The 18019-nt window shown below is 44.6% G+C and overlaps 1 protein-coding gene and 1 pseudogene across 1 annotated transcript in view; both read right to left on the minus strand.

Annotated features, from left to right (window-relative positions):
• The window catches only part of LOC140217285 (transmembrane protein 117-like), a 58946-nt gene that overhangs the window by 8605 nt on the left and 32322 nt on the right, over positions 1 to 18019 (minus strand). The window contains exon 2 of the mRNA XM_072287701.1: positions 15567 to 15736. Within this exon, the coding sequence (XP_072143802.1) occupies positions 15567 to 15736 (170 nt within the window). The remainder of the gene's footprint in view (positions 1 to 15566; positions 15737 to 18019) is intronic.
• LOC140217068 (uncharacterized) lies at positions 542 to 1632 on the minus strand (annotated as a pseudogene).

Genomic DNA, 18019 nt, shown 5'->3' on the forward strand with positions numbered 1-18019 from the left:
CACTCTATGGGCCAAAAACTCACTATTTCGCCCGAAAGGCGAAGCATTGATTGTGATAGCAAATTAGTACACAGCTATACGAAGTAAGGACAGTAGTTTTATGAGCCGTATAAACTTGAAAACCTTCACTTACTAATTGAATTAACAAGCATGGTGTCAGTGCGCACACTCGATGAGCGTGGACATTCGCTGCAAAATGCTGGACGCTGGTCTGAACAAGTGTGGCAGCAGCAGTCAGCGAAGAGAGTGGTATATCACTTCGACACAAGAGTGGCGAGAACACAGCGTACACAAAGTGTGAGCTGTCTGCAGATCCCTTTCAAGATATAGTGCTTGCGACCGCGTGCGGCTGTGCAAAGTACACACTTGTTGGCGCAGTCAAAGCTGCCCCCTCCCTCCTGCGCTGCCTCCCCACGTTCCTCCATATATGGCACGCGAGATTGACTGGATGGATGAATAAGACTGAACCTTTTAAATTGGGCAGCACACGCCACCTAGCCATGACTAATAATATATTTTGTACTTAGTGGAGGGTGAAATTTCACTCTTGCCCTGATTTTAGCCACCAATCAGATAACCTCCGTTCCGTTATTTCTACCTGCTAAAGTCCATTTTTTCTCCATTGTCCCTAAACCCCAATGCTTTCAAGAAGTCTGCCCCATTGCTTTGAACTGTAGGGTGAAGCTCTTTATAAAAAAGAATCAGGTGTTCAGCCATTTCCTCTTTCTCTCCGCACACACCGCATAATGTGTCTATCTCTTGGTATACTTGGCTGAGTATGTCTTAGCCCCAAATACACTTGTCCTGGCTTCAAACAACAAAGAGCTTCCCCTAAAATTATCGTGGATATTTTCTTTGGCTAGTTCCTGCTTGAAAGTTCTGTATGTTCCCAGCGCTGATTTCGTTTGCATCCCCGTTTTCCACAGACCCCTCTCTGTTTCTTTAATCTTTTTCTTAACCAATGTTTCTTGGCTTGCTTCCCTGCTGTTGTCCAAATATTTATGTGACAATTTTTTGGTTCGCTTGCTCCATTTTGTGTCAACATTCCTCGTGTACAAGTAGCAGAAAATTTTCCTTGCCCACCACCTTCCCACCTTTTCTCTCAATCGCTCCTCAAATTCTACCTTGCTGCTAGCTTCCCTGCCCTCGAATGATATCCATCCCATGTCACCCTGCACCCCCTGATTTGGTGTATTTCCTTGTGCTCCCAAAGCAAGCCTACCTACCCTTTGTTGCTTAATTTCCAACCTTGCTCGAACTTCTGACCTCATGCACAGGACCGCAATGCCGAAAGTCAAACTAGAGACCATTACCCCTTTCCAAATCCCTCTCACCACCTTGTACCTATTGTAATTCCATAGTGCCCTATTTTTCATCACAGCTGCATTCCTGCTACCTTTAGTCGTTACATATTTTCATGTTCTAACAGGCACTCAGCCCCATTGTTTATCCACACGTCAAGATATTTGTACTTATCCACTACCTCCAGCGTAACCTCCTGTATTCCATGCTCGCCACCCTGATTATTATTAAAAATCATGACTGCCGCTTTCTCGTTACCGAACTTTAAACCTAACCTATCTCCTTCTTTACTGCAAATGTCCATCAAGCTCTGTAAATCTTCCTTGTCTGCCATACGTACAATGTTGTCCGCGTACATAAGTCCTGGTAATGACTGTTCAATTCATTCTCCTTGCTTGTAAAAAGAAAGGTTGAAGCCAAGTCTACTCCCCTCCAATTTGGTCTCTAATCCTTGTAGATAGAACATGAACAACAAACCGCGATCACCAGTTCCGCTAGCGCCAGGTTGCCACATATGCAGCTGCTGCACGGAGCACAACACCCCCCCCCCCCCCCCGCCCCCCATCCTGCCACGGCGCGACGGAAGATGGCACGTTTGCTCTCCGCTTTCTGTTTCGTGCATGCCAGATTGAGCCACAATTACAGACTTCCCTTACGTGCTTTCACTCACACATACAGCTAGCATATGACATGCGACAGCGGTGTTATCACCCTTGGACTTTATATGGAACATCACGGCAACGTCAAAGGCAAAAATACCCCTGGAGTGCCCATATAATTGCTATCGCAATAAAACATGGTTTCTAAACTACAAATCTGACCAAAAAGCAAGGTTGGCAGTGTTTTTAGACCCTCGTTATAATGTAGTTGAGTACCACCGGGATGCTTCAATGGCAAACTGGATTGAAAACCTGGCTTTAGAAGAAGCAAGAAAGATTTATACTTCTCGAGACCCAGACATGTCCTCAACATCTTCAGAAGAGGCTCCTTCCAAGTTAGCACTGTGGAAAGACTTTTTTTAGTTCATTGGTGCTTACTATATAATTTCCTTTATTATAAATGCGAATTGATAGGCTCTTCAATCAGCAGCAATTTTCATTTGCTTATGACAGTAATTTTCACAGCCACAAGCATAGGTTGAAGGATATGTTCATGATGAAATTCAAGGCCAGAAAGAAGGTCGATCTGAGTGGTGGTGTAAGCACGGTGCCCAGTGTCGGCTTGGCTTGCAAAGAGATACCTGCCGATACCAGACACTAGTACATCCAGTGTGACGCTCTTTTTGGGGTCTGAAAGAGCTGTGACATACAGGAGAGTGTCGCTGCTCCCTGAACATATCGAGCAGCTATTCTTTCTTCATGACCACGTTAAATAACTGTGGTCATGATATTGTTAAGCAGGAGGCTTTTGTTACTAGAGAATTTTGTAGACCACAAAGCATAATTTTCCTGTACATTATTTGCTGTGCAACAAGCTTGCCTTTCTTTCTTCGTACCCCTGGTTAGTGAAGAAAGTTAAGTTTTTGCAATACCAATAGTACTTGTATTATAAATATTCAATTCACACTTGGTTTTCATTCTTTCAATTTGCTTCGAACTTGAAAATTTGATATTTGCATACCCCTAGTGTTTCTAACCTGAGCTCTCGCTTAATGTCTCCTATCAATAATACTAATTCTAAGATAATACTAATTCTAAGCTTTAAAGAACACGTCAGCTTTCTACAATCAACTAATGTACCACATTTTTCATCAGTCCTTGTAAATTGGTCAGCTGCCCATGATTGGAAGGTAGCCAAGGTAATCTTTATTATTAAGGATGTTGGTCAACATTCACCTGAAAACTACCACTCTATTTTGCAAACATTGACCTTTTGTAAGCTTCTTGAGCACATCACTGCCCCATCTCATACCTACAATAATTTTGAGACAAATGACTACTTCTCATCGTTTGTTTACTTCCCTAAAGTGATTTTTGTGTGGCTATTGTACAGCATGTTTGAGACAAGTGCCATCACGCAGAGTAGGAATGAAAGGGAAAATTGTCGTTCACCCAACTGTAACACGAAGCTACAAAGAAAACCCATATTGGTTTCTCAGACAGAAAGCCCTGCAATTGAAGAAAGTTGGTCTCTCTCGATTGTAATACTAGGCGGTGGTGCAACCTCTCTCTTGTTTGAGAAGAGTATGCAGGTACTTTCTTGGGTGTTTATTTTGAAGCCATTCTCATCCACCCATTTAGACAATTTGTTTAGCCCAAGCTGTACTTGTCGTTTGATGATAGCAATATTGCATGCTTTGAAACTTACTTGCGCATCGTCGACACACACGGAATGAAACATTGCATGTGGAACGACTGTATGCAGGCTGTTAATTTTTACAATAGAGTGTGCAACTAAGCATGCTGTCTTACGGAACATCAGTTTCTTGGGTGAATGATTTAGATAAAGCATTGCCTACTTTTACATGAAAAGTGCGGTTAAACAGATAGCTTTCAATTGTGTTTAACATGTTCCCATGGACGCACATCACGGAGGATCCTGAATCACCATGTCATGCTGTACGCTTTGTCTAGGTCTAGAAATACTGAAAGTGGAAACAGCTTATGAATGAACGCGTCTCTGATGCTAGCCTCAATGCAGAGAAGGTGGTCTATTGTTGACCTTCCCTCTCTGAAACCACATTGAAGGGGGTCTAGTTTGTTGTTACTTTCTAGGTAAGTGCCGGTTTACCGTTTTTTCAAAAATTTTGCACAGGCAGCTTGTTAGCACTATTGGACTGTAGCTGCTCGCTAAGACCGGGCCCTTTCCCTTGTTTAAATACAGGGATGCCTATAGCTTCTTTCCATGATGACCGAATATACCCTGCTGCCCACATGGCATTGAAAAGAGATAGGAGTGTTTTCAGTGTTTCAGGGTATAGGTACCTAATCATTTCGTATATGATACGATTGCCACCTGGCGTGGAGTTGTTCAAACAAGCTAGCGACATAAGTGGGCAATTGTAAACATCACTCGATGAACTTTTGTGGTTTAGGGGGTGCTGCTCTTCGCATTCTTTGAGTCTTAGAAATGTTTCTGTATAGTGCAATGCACTCGAGACACATTGAAAATGTTCGCCTAGACAATCCGTTTTGGCTGCTTAATAAGGGTTGGGGATGTGACTCCCGACCTATTAACTTATTTACACTATTCCATACTCTTGTTTCATTGGTATACGGTTTTATACTGGAGATGTACCTATCCCAACTTTCTCTCTGCATATTGACGTGTTCTCCTGCCTAAAGCAATCTCCAAGCTTTATTTTGATTTTTTCGTGCTTTCCGACATTCGTCGTTCCACCAGTGGATCAGCCGTCCACCATGGGTTCCGCCAGTCCGTTAGTTTGCTTGATACATTTAGCTGCAGCGTCAATAATAAAACCTGTTAGATATGCCACAGCGTCGTCTACATTAAAACCAGCGATTTCATCTCCGCCTAAGTACGTCAGCTCTCAGAACAGTTTCCAGTTGGCTCAGTTCATGTTCTATCAAGGAAAATGTGGCGAGCATCCATCCTGTTTCATTAGGTTTAAAATAATTGGAAAGTGGTCGCTCCCAAAGGGGTTCTTCACAACGGACCACTCCAGATACAGAATTAGTGTACTCGATACTACACTTAAGTCTACAGATGAGTATGCGTTATGTGCCACACTGTAGTACGTTGGCTCTTTCTTATTAGGTATACATGCTCCTGAGGAAAGCAGAAAGTCTTCAATTAGGCGACCTCTCACATTCCAACGAGACTCTCCCCACAAAGTGTTATGTGCATTTAGGTCACCGACAACTATTCAAGGCGCCGGAAGTTCATCTACATGGGTTTGAAATTCGGTTTTGTAATGTTGGTAATTCGGAGGAATGTATATACAGCTGATAGTGACTAGCTTGTTAGACAGCACCCCTTGAACAGCAACTGCGTCTAATGGCATCATCATCATCATCAGCCTGTTTAAGCCCACTGCAGGGCAAAGGCCTCTCCCATACTTCTCAAACTACCCCGGCCATGTACAAATTGTGGCTATGTCGTCCCTGCAAACTTCTTAATCTCATCCGCCCACCTAACTTTCTGCTGCCCCCTGCTACACTTCCCTTCCCTTGGAATCCAGTCCGTAACCCTTAATGACCATCGGTTATCTTCCCTCCTCATTACATGTCCTGCCCATTTCTTTTTCTTGATTTCAACTAAGATGTCATTAACTCGCATTTGTTCCCTCACCCAATCTGCTCTTTTCTTATCCCTTAACGTTACACCCATCATTCTTCTTTCCATAGCTCAGTACGTCGTCCTCAATTTAAGTAGAACCCATTTCGTAAGCCTCCAGGTTTCTGCCCCGTAGGTGAGTACTGGTAAGACACAGCTATTATACACTTTTCTCTTGATGGATAATGGCAACCTGCTGTTCATGATCTGAGAATGCCTGCCAAAGGCACCCCAGCCCATTCTTATTCTTCTGATTATTTCCGTCTCATGATCCGGATCCGCGGTCACTACCTGCCCTAAGTAGATGTATTCCCTTACCACTTCCAGTGCCTCGCTACCTATCATAAACTGCTGTTCTCTTCCGAGACTGTTAAACATTACTTTCGTTTTCTGCAGACTAACTTTTAAACCCACCCTTCTGCTTTGCCTCTCCAGGTCAGTGAGCATGCCTTGCAATTGGTTGCCCGAGTTACTAAGCAAGGCAATATCATCAGCGAATCTCAAGTTACTGAGGTATTCTCCATTAACTCTTATCCCCAATTCTTCAATACCTCCTGTAAACACGCTGTGAATAGCATTAGAGAGATCGTATCTCCCTGCCTGACGCCTTTCTTTATTGGGATTTTGTTGCTTTCTTTATGGAGGACTATGGTGGCTGTGGAGCCGCTATAGATATCTTTCAGTATTTTTACATACGGCTCGTCTACACCCTGATTCCGTAGTGCCTCCATGACTGCTGAGGTTGCGACAGCATCAAACGCTTTCTCGTAATCAATGAAAGCTATATATAAGGGTTGGTTATATTCCACACATTTCTCTATCACCTGATTGAGGTCATGAGGTCGAGGTCATGAGGCATTGCGTATACAGGGAGGCCAGTTTTTCCAGAACAATCTGCCCACCATCCTTCAACAAATCTGCTGTTACCTGATCCTCCCCAGCTGCCTTCCCCCTTTGCATAGCTCCCAAAGCTTTCTTTACTTCTTCCGGCATTACTTGTGGGATTTCGAATTCCTCTAGACTATTCTCTCTTCCATTATCGTTGTGGCTGCCACTGGTACTGTATAAGTCTCTATAGAACTCCTCAGCCACTTGAACTATCTCATCCATATTAGTAATGATATTGCCGGCTTTGTCTCAACGCATACATCTGATTCTTGCCAATTTCTAGTTTCTTCTTCACTGCTTTTAGGCTTCCTCCGTTCCTGAGAGCATGTTGAATTCTATCCATATTATACTTCCTTATGTCAGCTGTCTTACGCTTGTTGATTAACTTCGAAAGTTCTGCCAGTTCTATTCTAGCTGTAGGGTTAGAGGCTTTCATACATTGACGTTTCTTGATCAGATCTTTCTTCTCCTGCGATAGCTTAATGGTATCCTAACGGAGTTACCACCGACTTCTATTGCACACTCCTTGATGATGCCCATAAGATTGTCGTTAATTGTTTCAACACTAAGGTCCTCTTCCTGAGTTAAAGCCGAATACCTGTTCTGTAGCTTGATCTGGAATTCTTCTACTTTCCCTCTTATCGCTAACTCATTGATCGGCTTCTTATGTACCAGTTTCTTCCGTTCCCTCCTCAAGTCTAGGCTAATTCGAGTTCTTGCCATCCTATGGTCACTGCAGCGCACCTTGCCGAGCACGTCTACATCTTGTATGATGCCAGGGTTAGCGCAGAGTATGAAGTCTATTTCATTTCTAGTCTCGCTGTTCGGGCTCCTCCACGTCCACTTTCGGCTATCCCGCTTGTGGAAGAAGGTATTCATTATCCGCATATTATTCTGTTCTGCAAACTCTACTAATAACTCTTCCCTGCTATTCCTAGTGCCCATGCCATATTCCCCCACTGCCTTGTCTCCAGCCTGCGTCTTGCCTACCTTGGCATTGGAGTCGCCCATCAGTACAGTGTATTTTGTTTTGACTTTACGCATCGCCGATTCCACGTCTTCATAGAAGCTTTCGACTTCCTGGTCATCATGACTGGATGTAGGGGCGTACACCTGTACGACCTTCAATTTGTACCTTTTATTAAGTTTCACAACAAGACCTGCCACCCTCTTGTTAATGCTCTAATGCTCTAATCTCTCTAAGGGCGTATGGAGTTTTAATTCCCAGCAGACAACACCTTTGTCAACTACGATAGCCACACCCCCAGACGACACGACAGTGTCATCGCGGTCTTTACGAAAAATAGTGTCGTCGCAGAAAGTTTGCGTATGTTTGAGGTGTCTTTCTTGAACCAACAGCACCTTTGGACTACATTTATGTAGGAGCTCTTGAATGTCATCGAGATGCTGGAGGAGACCTCTGTCTTGCAGTGTACTATTTGTGTATCCATGTTGAATGTGGTTTTGGTACTGTGTGTTTAAGAAAGAGGAAATAGCCCACAGAGCCCTTTCCGGCCATCGTGATGTGGTGTTTTCCTTTTTTGGAGCCATCGTGAGAATCTCGCCGCTCCTTAGGCGCTGGTGGTGCCTTCTGGCTGGTTGTTGTGTCCATCACCTCTTCCAAGGCGCTGGACATGCGCTCTTGCGGGCACTGTGTTTTATGTGAAGGCCTCGTCTCGGTAGACAAAAACTTTGAGGTCACCATACCAGGGGTAGATGGCCCCTTCTGCTGGGGTGGCGGTGCAGCACAAGCTGCAGCCGCCGGGGTTGGCATCACCGCCGCCTCACTGCGAGTGGGCTGGACAGCCTCCGGAGGCTGTTGTGGTGCTGCCCCCTGACGCGCCACTTTGGCAAAGCTGTTCTTTGGCAGGTATGCTACCTGCCTGCGTGCCTCTTTGAACGATATGTTTTCCTTAACTTTGATAGTTACTACTTCTTTTTCTTTTTTCCAAGATGGGCAGGACCGCGAATATGTGGCATGTTCCCCATCACAATTCACGCAGTGTGGAGTATTCTTGCAATTGTCAGATGAGTGTTCTTGGGCACTACATTTAGCACAAGTGTGGCGGCCTCGGCAGTTCTGTGAACTGTGGCCAAATCTTTGGCAGTTAAAGCATCAGAGAGGATTGGGGGTGTACAGTGTGACCCAGATCTTTATGTACCCAGCCTCAATGGTCTCAGGTAGCGTACTTGATGCGAAAGTTGGAACTAGGAGCTTTGTTTCGATCTCCTTATCAATGCACCTCATCTTAGTTCTCTTGACATTGATCCCATTTTGATCGCTCCAGCCCTCCAGTAGTTCGGTTACAGTCAGCTCCATGAGATCAGCATTGGAAACGACTCCATGGGTGGTGTTCATTGTGCGGTGTGACCGCAACTGGGAGATTCTTGAATGACACTAGATTAGAGAGTTTTTCTTCTTGTTTCGTTTCACGGAGTTCTAAAAGGAGATCACCACTTGCCAACTTGGAGACTTTATTAGCTGGGCCAAAAGCTTCAGCAAGTGTCTTTGCAAACCAGAAAAGGTGCGATCATTCTTGCTGCCTTTCTTCTTTCTCGGAATGTATTACATGAAATCGTGCAAAAATTGTCAATGTTTCAGCCAAAAAACGTGAAAAGTTCTTTGGCATGCCCTCACTTTTGAGGGTGATCAAGGAGTGGGGGGAATGAGTTTTCCATATGTAAAGGCAAATTGTTCAGCAGCAACGCCAGCCACCCACCGTACCTAACAAAGGGACGCTGCAAAACCTGGAACGACAGGTCCTGCAAATGCCAGCTGTACGCCATTGCTATAACCAAATATGGTATACCCAAGGTTGGCTCCCCATACCAGGTTAACCCTTGCCACCCCGAAAGTTTGAAGTTAGGAGAAGTGAAGAAAGGACAGGAAAGATTAAAGGTGAGAGAGAAAGACGAAGATCGAAAAGGAGGACAGGAAAAGACGACTGCCGATTTTCTCCAAGCGGGTCAATCTGGAGGTGCTGTCTATGTGAAGTAGAGGCCAAAGAGGTGTGTTGCCTCCGCTGGGGTGCCTTACAGGTTCAAACACGCAACATCGGCTCAATCCCCAGGATCACCCTTTCCCCAGACACGTCTAAGCCACGCACGGCTACACGCGGGAGGGGCCAACCCTCGTGTGCTTGGGTATGTGGTGTCGGAACACACCAAACGCCTGCTCATGCAGATGCCCCTGTGGTGGTCATACCCTGGCAGAATAGAGAATGTAGAACGGTAAAGGGGAAGTGGGAAAACCATTGATATTAAATCTTATACAGTTGTTTTCTCGACACTGTCTAGAGATATTCAGTAGAAAACTGAATCAAGAGGAATTGCACAGACAAATATACTTCATACATAAAACTTAACAAACAAGGACGTCCAGCATATTGGGATCAAACTGCTAGATTGGGCAAAGTATTAACTGGTATGAATGGAATTGGGCATGGAATATCATGAAAAAAGAAGAAACAACAAACAATCTGTTCCACAAATAGACGCACCAGACCAAGTACACCAGCATATATGGGTCTAAACATGTTATCTGGCCTGATAGGGTCATAAGTAGAAGACCACACAAAAATGTGGAGGACGCTTAAGCTTTGCTTTTAAGAGCAGGACGCTTTCTGGGAAACGGCAGCTTACTTGCGAATGCACGGAGGCGAGCGCGATGGTGTTGTTGCAAGGAACCAAGCAGGCCGCGCCACTCTATGATTGGTAGAAATGCTGGAATAGGGGTTTGTGTGAGTTTCCGCATAGCAGAATGATGTTTTCTTGTATATTCAAACTAAACTCCAATGCTATCATGTCTCTAGGTTGTGTGTTGGTCGTACTTTACGATTTTTCTGACACATTTTACTTTGAGGAATTAAATTAGTTCAGTTATGCCTCTGCACCACGTGGAGGGCCTGTGCGGTTGAAGTTGAGTATGATTTTTAATGAAATGACGTCTGACGCCGACAACAGGTTTCTTGCGACATGGGGCCCTTAACGCTGTCATGTTAAAAGTAGTGAATACTCTATGAAATCGTTGAATGTAAGTCCTGCCGCCATGAAGAATCTGCAGTATCGAAAATATTTTTGTAGCTAGGAACATGTTACATGCCACCACGCTGCCAATATAGAAAGGTGGTGTGGAAGAAAAGTATGCGGGCATTGCTCAGTGCTGGCATGCATTCTCACCAGTAATGCACACTAAGCCTGTGTGCATCCAAAGGAATGCCAAGGTATTTAGGTGGCATGCTTGTTCAGTCTATACCAGCATAGTAAGCCAGTGTAGATCCCCGCAAGCCAAACTAAAGACTTTTTGACCAATTTATCTAAGCAACAGAAGCCATGGTAAAATTTTCAGTCAATTATGCGACTTTCTCAATGCAAGGTTTGTCTGTGCAGAAAAAAGCAACATCATCTGCGTAAGCCGATACTTTGAGTTCATTGCCCCAGAAGTTAAATCCATGAATGTTACTGCAAAAAAAAATTTTTATACACAGTGGCTCTAAATAAGGCGCAAACAGAAGTGGTGATAATGGACTACCATTAACAATGATGCAAGCAGAACAGTTAGCGTAGCACACACAAACGCCTTTGTAAACAAGGACAATTGAAACACATTTACATATTCTAAAAGTTGGAAAAGTACAATGGCTCATGCGATCGAACACTTTCGCTAAGTCAATCTGAATCAGTGAAATGTGGTCACTGTGGGATAAGCAATACTGAAGAGCTGTCCAAATTAGGTGTAAGTTGGTTTGTACAGAACGGCCTTTCAATCTGCACGTCTGGTGAGGTCCAGTAAACAATGACATTGCAAACTAGAGTCTGTTAGGTAAGACTTTTACACGAATTTTATAATCCACATTTGTCAGTGTAATGAGCCTACAGCTTTTACAGAATGCAATTTTTCTTTTAGGAATTAAGATAAACTGGCTTTTAGTGAATTATTGTGGAAAGCAATCTTCACTGAAGCTGGTAGTAAAAACTTTAGGTAAAACAAGGCTTAATATAAACTTAAAGGGACCCTGAAACGGTTTTGACGATTTTGTACAAACGTACCGAGTCGTTAGAGTAGGTCCTTCTGAGCATTAATTGATGCATCTAAGTGATCTGCGTAAAGAGTGTAATTTATTACAGTCGAACCCAGCTATATCGAACTTGCAAAAAAACGCCTATCAGTTCACTATAGGGCATAATTCGATATAAGCCTGCTGAAGAATTGGACGCCATAAAAGCACATACCATTTATAAAATCACTTTATTGATGCAACTAGCTTAGTTTTGTATGAAATAGTCCTGTATTTTCTTCTGCTTGAGCAATTTCACTGCCTGTGACACATGCACTTCACATTGTCTAAAGAGTCGGAGCAGCTGAGGCCGCAACCTTCCACTTTTGCGCAGAAAGCGCCGAACTAGTGCGAGTGCACCAAACACCTTGGAGGATGTGGGCAAAGGACCATCGTTGCTTCCCTCATTGTGCCCACTTTCACTTGTGCTTGGTACGATGTTGGCAATGTAGTCTTCGTTTTTCGGGCTCTCCCGTGGTCGCGACGCCATCATCTGCACTCACAAACTCGTCGATCATTGACTCTTCAACGGCTTCCGGAAATTCTGACAGCTCGCTCCAAACTTCGGCAACACCGGCTTCGTCGCACTCATCAGAACTTACAGTCATGACCGGGCATGTGGAAGCCGGCATGTCTGAAGCAATTTCAGATGAACCACTTGTACATGGTCATGCATACGCATTGGGTGCCACGGACACCAGGTCGCAAGTTTGTCCGCTTTAGCCCTAATTTCTCCCTTATTCTTCAAGATCCTGCTGAGGGTGCTCCTCAGAATCTTGCATGCTGCGGGGTCATCTGACTTCTCACTGCGTTTGGCTCGATTTATGATTTCAAGCTTCACGGCAAAAATCAAGTTCTGCTGCTTCATCACGGCAACACTGCGGGAGAAGGCCCACAAGGCGCAAACAGAATGCACCAGAACAGCAGCGAGACAACTCACACTTGTGCCATCTTGCACGACGAGGGCACAAGAGCCTCTGATTGACTGTCTGAGCAAGCACTGCAGGCGTGCGAGGATAATTTCTTGCAGAGGGGTATCGATGGCTCGCCCGACGCAGCGCGGTCACAGTAGAGAGAGAAGTTGGATGGAACCATACCACCGAGTTTGCCCGACACTGTGAGGGAAAGCCAACTTTTGGGGGCACTTTTGCGCTGCTTGTCGTTCGATATATCGGGAGTCGCTGCTATTTTTGTTCGATGTAAGCATAATTTTTGCTATATACACTCATTGTAACTATACCATGTTCACAAATTGTTTGATATACAGAATGATTCGATGTACACAGGTTCAATATAGTCGGGTTCGACTGTATAACGTTTTAAATACGTACATCACTACCTATCACAGCACATTGCTCGGCTGAATTTTAAGTCGCTCCTACTCATTTGATGTCATTCACCCCAATGACGTTAGTTGGGCGAGCTACCCGATTGGCTGCCCAGGGCATGTCATCAATAATTTTTCCAACTTTATGGTGAACAAATGTTGTTCGTAATAGCTGGAATGTTAGTTAACCTGTTTCTATAAAAAGAAAGTAACAGAAAGAGAATGCACATGAACAATTTCTCACTACACTTAGGCACTTTCGGCACACAGCAAGCGTCGTCTGCTTGTGTTACAACGTGCTCCATTTTGACGAGAACTCCACAGTCAGAATCAGTCTCAGTGTTCGCGAGCACCATAATTCGACTTTGTTGCATTGTGGGCTGCAAACGTAGCAGCTGGCAATATGTCAAGCTGCGACATTGTGTCCCTCTGCAAGACAGCAAATGAGTGGACTGGCTGTGGCGCATCAGACTGCCACTATCCAATCGGCGCCAGGATTTGCGCATTTGCAGCCATCACTTTACCTTTACACTGGAGGGTTACTACCGCAATAGCGTTTCGCAAGTCCGGTATTCAGGTAAGCGCAAGCGCAAGGGGACAGGGCCTAGCCGTTTGACCGTACTGTTTCCCGGGATGAGCAGAAGCACAAACGTGAATGGTATGCACGGTGCAACCACCTGGTGGCACAGAGCTCAAGAATACACAGTAGCAGTAACGACATGTATTCTTCTTTGCTGCTGGTGTAAATTTTTCACAGGAGTGTAATCATCAACACATTGTTTTTGTAAATGTTTAAAATGTTTTACACTTGGTTAAAGCAATATTAGCACTTTGTTTGGCTGGTTAAGCTCTGCGCAAACGGGTGGCTACACCGTCCATACTGATCAGGTCGCTCACGTACATCTACGCTAAAGTTCCTTCATCAGCTTGAGTTTATGCCTCCAGTCATCCGTCGAAACGCCAAGCTCACCTGTGGTTGCCGGAATACCGGACACGTTTGGCACTGCGACAGAATGCTCGCAACGCATGCTGCTTCGATGGCTCTCGCTTGGGGTCAACTGCCAAGCAGCTAGCGGAGAGTTCGAAGAGGGTTCACGCGCTCACTCCTAGAGAACCGGAAGTCGACGACGGGACGTGCCATCATGACACAGAGCCAGTAAAGGCAGAGCTTAGCCCCGATCACTCAGCGAACGTGTTGAGGACAAAATGCATGACAATGGAGGAGGGTAACTTGTAATCGTCCGTAGCTCTCTTAATATGAGATGCTTCACAGAAATTGTATTGCGAATGATTAACTTTAGCTGTACCCTATGCGTCTACAAGATTTGTCCGAACTGTTTCAGGGGCCCCTTAAAGGCTTTATAAAATTATCCTGAGATTCCATCAGGACTTCGAGTTTTCGAAAGCGGTAACTGATCAATGGCAAGTTCTATTTCTTGTTTGGTAAAAGGTCCACTAATCACAGAACAATCATCTTCTGACAGAGGATTCAACAGGGAGATGAAATTCATTATAACCTCAGCATTTTGCATGTGAGTAGAGCTGAACAGCTATGTGTCATATCTCCAGTGGTTGTGACAAGTGCACTGTTAGAATTTGTCTATAACATGCATGAATTTTGCATGGTGATGCTCATCCAGTAATGCCGGACATGTTGGTTCGTCAGGGTGCAAGGCACGGTTTGTATATGAGAGAACATGACTACTTTCATAGGATTTGGCATCATGGTTTTGATGATGGCTTTCAACAAGGATGATTTCATTTATGCATACACCAGGCAATTCTTATTCGAGCTCATGGAGGTTATAAAAGCGTTTCAACAAAATTCTTTCTTGCAATTTCTGTAAAATTATCTAATAGAGATCATTTCGGTTGCTATGTCTCAAATTTCTAGCTAAACTGTTTCCCAAGCTGTAAATGAGTGCAAATTTTTAAAGCTAGATATTAACATTGAATGCGCACAACATATGAAGTCTTAATTGATAATTAAGCTTACGTTAAGCTTCCATAGTGCCCACTTCAGCCTGAAATTAGTGCGACTATTATCACCAAAGTGGGCTGAGTCAACCAGGAGGCTAGCAGATCATGGAGTGTCCCCTGAGCAGGATGAATTTTTTTTGTACTCAAAAGCTTTCATTCAGAGAAACCTGTATCGGCTTCCTTTGTAGCTTCGTGCCTCAGTCAGGTGGATGACAATTTTCCCTTTCGTCTACAAGAGTTAGGTGTAGCTAACTGCAGAGCGCTATTGTTCCTCACAATAATGCAGCAGTGCAGGCGACAAAATGTCGTCCTCACTGGATGTGTTCCAACTCTGGCCAGCATTGAAGACAGTCTACGTTGACACCTAAGAAGACAACTTCAAGCCCAAGTAATGGAACACATCTGGAACTGTTCGGAAGATATCTCTGTGACATGACGTCCTCTCATGGTGACAAGAAAACGACTAGAAGATCACATATTGGTGCATCTAATCTGAACCCTTTGCACGTGCGAACTAATGAAAAACAAAACGTAACTTACATTAGGTGAATAGGAAAGTTGGACAGCACTTTCATGAGCGCAGATGACCTTCCCATCGAGTTTCCAAGCTTCCTGCTCTGGTACCATCTTCTTTGGACAGCAAAGTAGCCTGTATCATTTATGACCTGGATGCTGTCTTTGCGAAGTGGTGCTATTTGACAGCTTCGTCACAGTCGAAACGAGACTTGAGATGCCCAGATTAGCACCGGGTATTGGAACACAGCCACGGTACATACCCCAAACATGGCAAATCCCATCAAGGACGGCATGAAGGCTAGCCCCTTGACTGATAGCGGGTATCCCAGGTAGCGCGAGTTCATGAGGATGTCCTCCTCAGCCAAGCTCTGGTTGGTGGCTGGGTTCAGCTGGCTCAGTCGATACTCCAGTGTCCACAGACTCCGGTTGCCTGCAACAGAGCCATTGCACAACAAACTCGTAAGCAATCAAACAACCTGTATTGGAATCAGCTTTTTTCATGACAGCTCAAACAGTGCACACACGAATATATAAGAATGACATTCACTGGTAGCAGATTTGCTTGCACTCATGTCGTCAAGTGAAGTGCAGTCATTTCGACAGCAAGATAGTGAAAGGCGGCGTGACCAAATGCTAGAAAATTATGCTATAATCTTCTATGCCAATTCAACCATGTATGTTTTATCTTTAAACAGTTTGAGCAGGTGCACAGCCTCTTGCCAGGGCCTGCCTCATGAAAGGGGCATCACACAGGCACTTGAGTAGCATTGGAAATTGTGTGGCATTGGAAACTGTGTTCTACCTCTACGCCCCGTCTGCATCCTTTTGTGTTCATATAGGAGGTATAGCGGCTCAACAGCCACCGTAGTCCTCCATAAAGAAAGCAACAAAATCCCAATAAAGAAAGGCGTCAGGCAGGGAGACACGATCTCTCCGATGCTATTCACAGCGTCTTTACAGGAGGTATTCAGAGACCTGAATTGGGAAGAATTGGGGATAAGAGTTAATGGAGAATACCTTAGTAACTTGCGATTCGCTGATGATATTGCCTTGCTTAGCAACTCAGGGGACCAACTGCAATGCATGCTCACTGACCTGGAGAGGCATAGCCGAAGGGTGGGTCTAAAAATTAATCTGCAGAAAACTAAAGTAATGTTTAACAGTCTCGGAAGGGAACAGCAGTTTACAATAGGTAGTGAGGCACTGGAAGTGGTAAGGGAATACATCTACTTAGGACAGGTAGTGACTGCGGATCCGGATCATGAGACTGAAATAATCAGAAGAATAAGAATGGGCTTGGGGTGCGTTTGGCAGGCATTCTCAGATCATGAACAGCAGGTTGCCATTATCCCTCAAGAGAAAAGTTTATAACAGCTGTGTCTTACCAGTACTCACGTACGGGGCAGAAACCTGGAGGCTTACGAAAAAGGTTCTACTTAAATTGAGGACGACGCAACGAGCTATGGAAAGAAGAATGATAGGTGTAACGTTAAGGGATAAGAAAAGAGCAGATTGGGTGAGGGAACAAACGCGAGTTAATGGTCTTCTGTCATAGGTCTTCTGTCACCCCCCTCCCCGGGTGTCGCCGGCGGAAAGAGGGGTGTTTTCAGACGTATATGACAACCCCCCCCCCCCTCACTGGCCCCTTGCACCCGGGGCCCACGGCCCCCCAGCCCCCCCTGTTGCTACGCCACTGGCCCTGAGTTACTAAGCAAGGCAATATCATCAGCGAATCGCAAGTTACTAATGTATTCTCCATTACCTCTTATCCCCAATTCTTCCACAATCCAGGTCTCTGAATACCTCCTGTAAACACGCTGTGAATAGCATTGGAGAGATCATATCTCCCTGCCTGACGCCTTTCATTATTGGGATTTTGTTGCTTTCTTTATGGAGGACTACGGTGGCTGTGGAGCCGCTATAGATATCTTTCAGTATTTTTACATACGGCTCGTCTACACCCTGATTCCGCAATGTCTCCATGGCTGCTGAGGGTTCAACTGAATCAAACGCTTTCTCGTAATCAATGAAAGCTATATATAAGGGTTGGTTATGTTCCCCGCACTTCTCTATCACCTGATTGATAGTGTGAATATGGTCTATTGTTGAGTAGCCTTTACGGAATCCTGCCTGGTCCTTTGGTTGATAGAAGTCTAAGGTGTTCCTGATTCTAATTACCTTAGTAAATTCTTTGTAGGCAACGGACAGTAAGCTGATCGGTCTATAATTTTTTAAGTCTTTGGCATCCCCTTTCTTATGGATTAGGATTATGTTAGCATTTTTCCAAGATTCCGGTACGCTCGAAGTCATGAGGCATTGCGTATACAGGGTGGCCTGTTTTTCTAGAACAATCTGCCCACCATCCTTCAACAAATCTGCTGTTACCTGATCCTCCCCAGCTGCCTTCCCCTTTGCATAGCTCCCAAGGCTTTCTTTACTTTTTCTGGCGTTACTTGTGGGATTTCGAATTCCTCTAGACTATTCTCTCTTCCATTATCGTCGTAGGTGCCACTGGTACTGTATAAACCTCTATAGAACTCCGCAGCCACTTGAACGATCTCATCCATATTAGTAATGATATTGCCGGCTTTGTCTCTTAACGCATACATCTGATCCTTGCCTATTCCTAGTTTCTTCTTCACTGCTTTTAGGCTTCCTCCGTTCCTGAGAGCATGTTCAATTCTATCCATATTATACTTCCTTATGTCAGCTG

This window comes from Dermacentor andersoni, chromosome 4 (assembly GCF_023375885.2).
Source record: "Dermacentor andersoni chromosome 4, qqDerAnde1_hic_scaffold, whole genome shotgun sequence".
Taxonomy (NCBI): Eukaryota; Metazoa; Arthropoda; class Arachnida; order Ixodida; family Ixodidae; genus Dermacentor; species Dermacentor andersoni.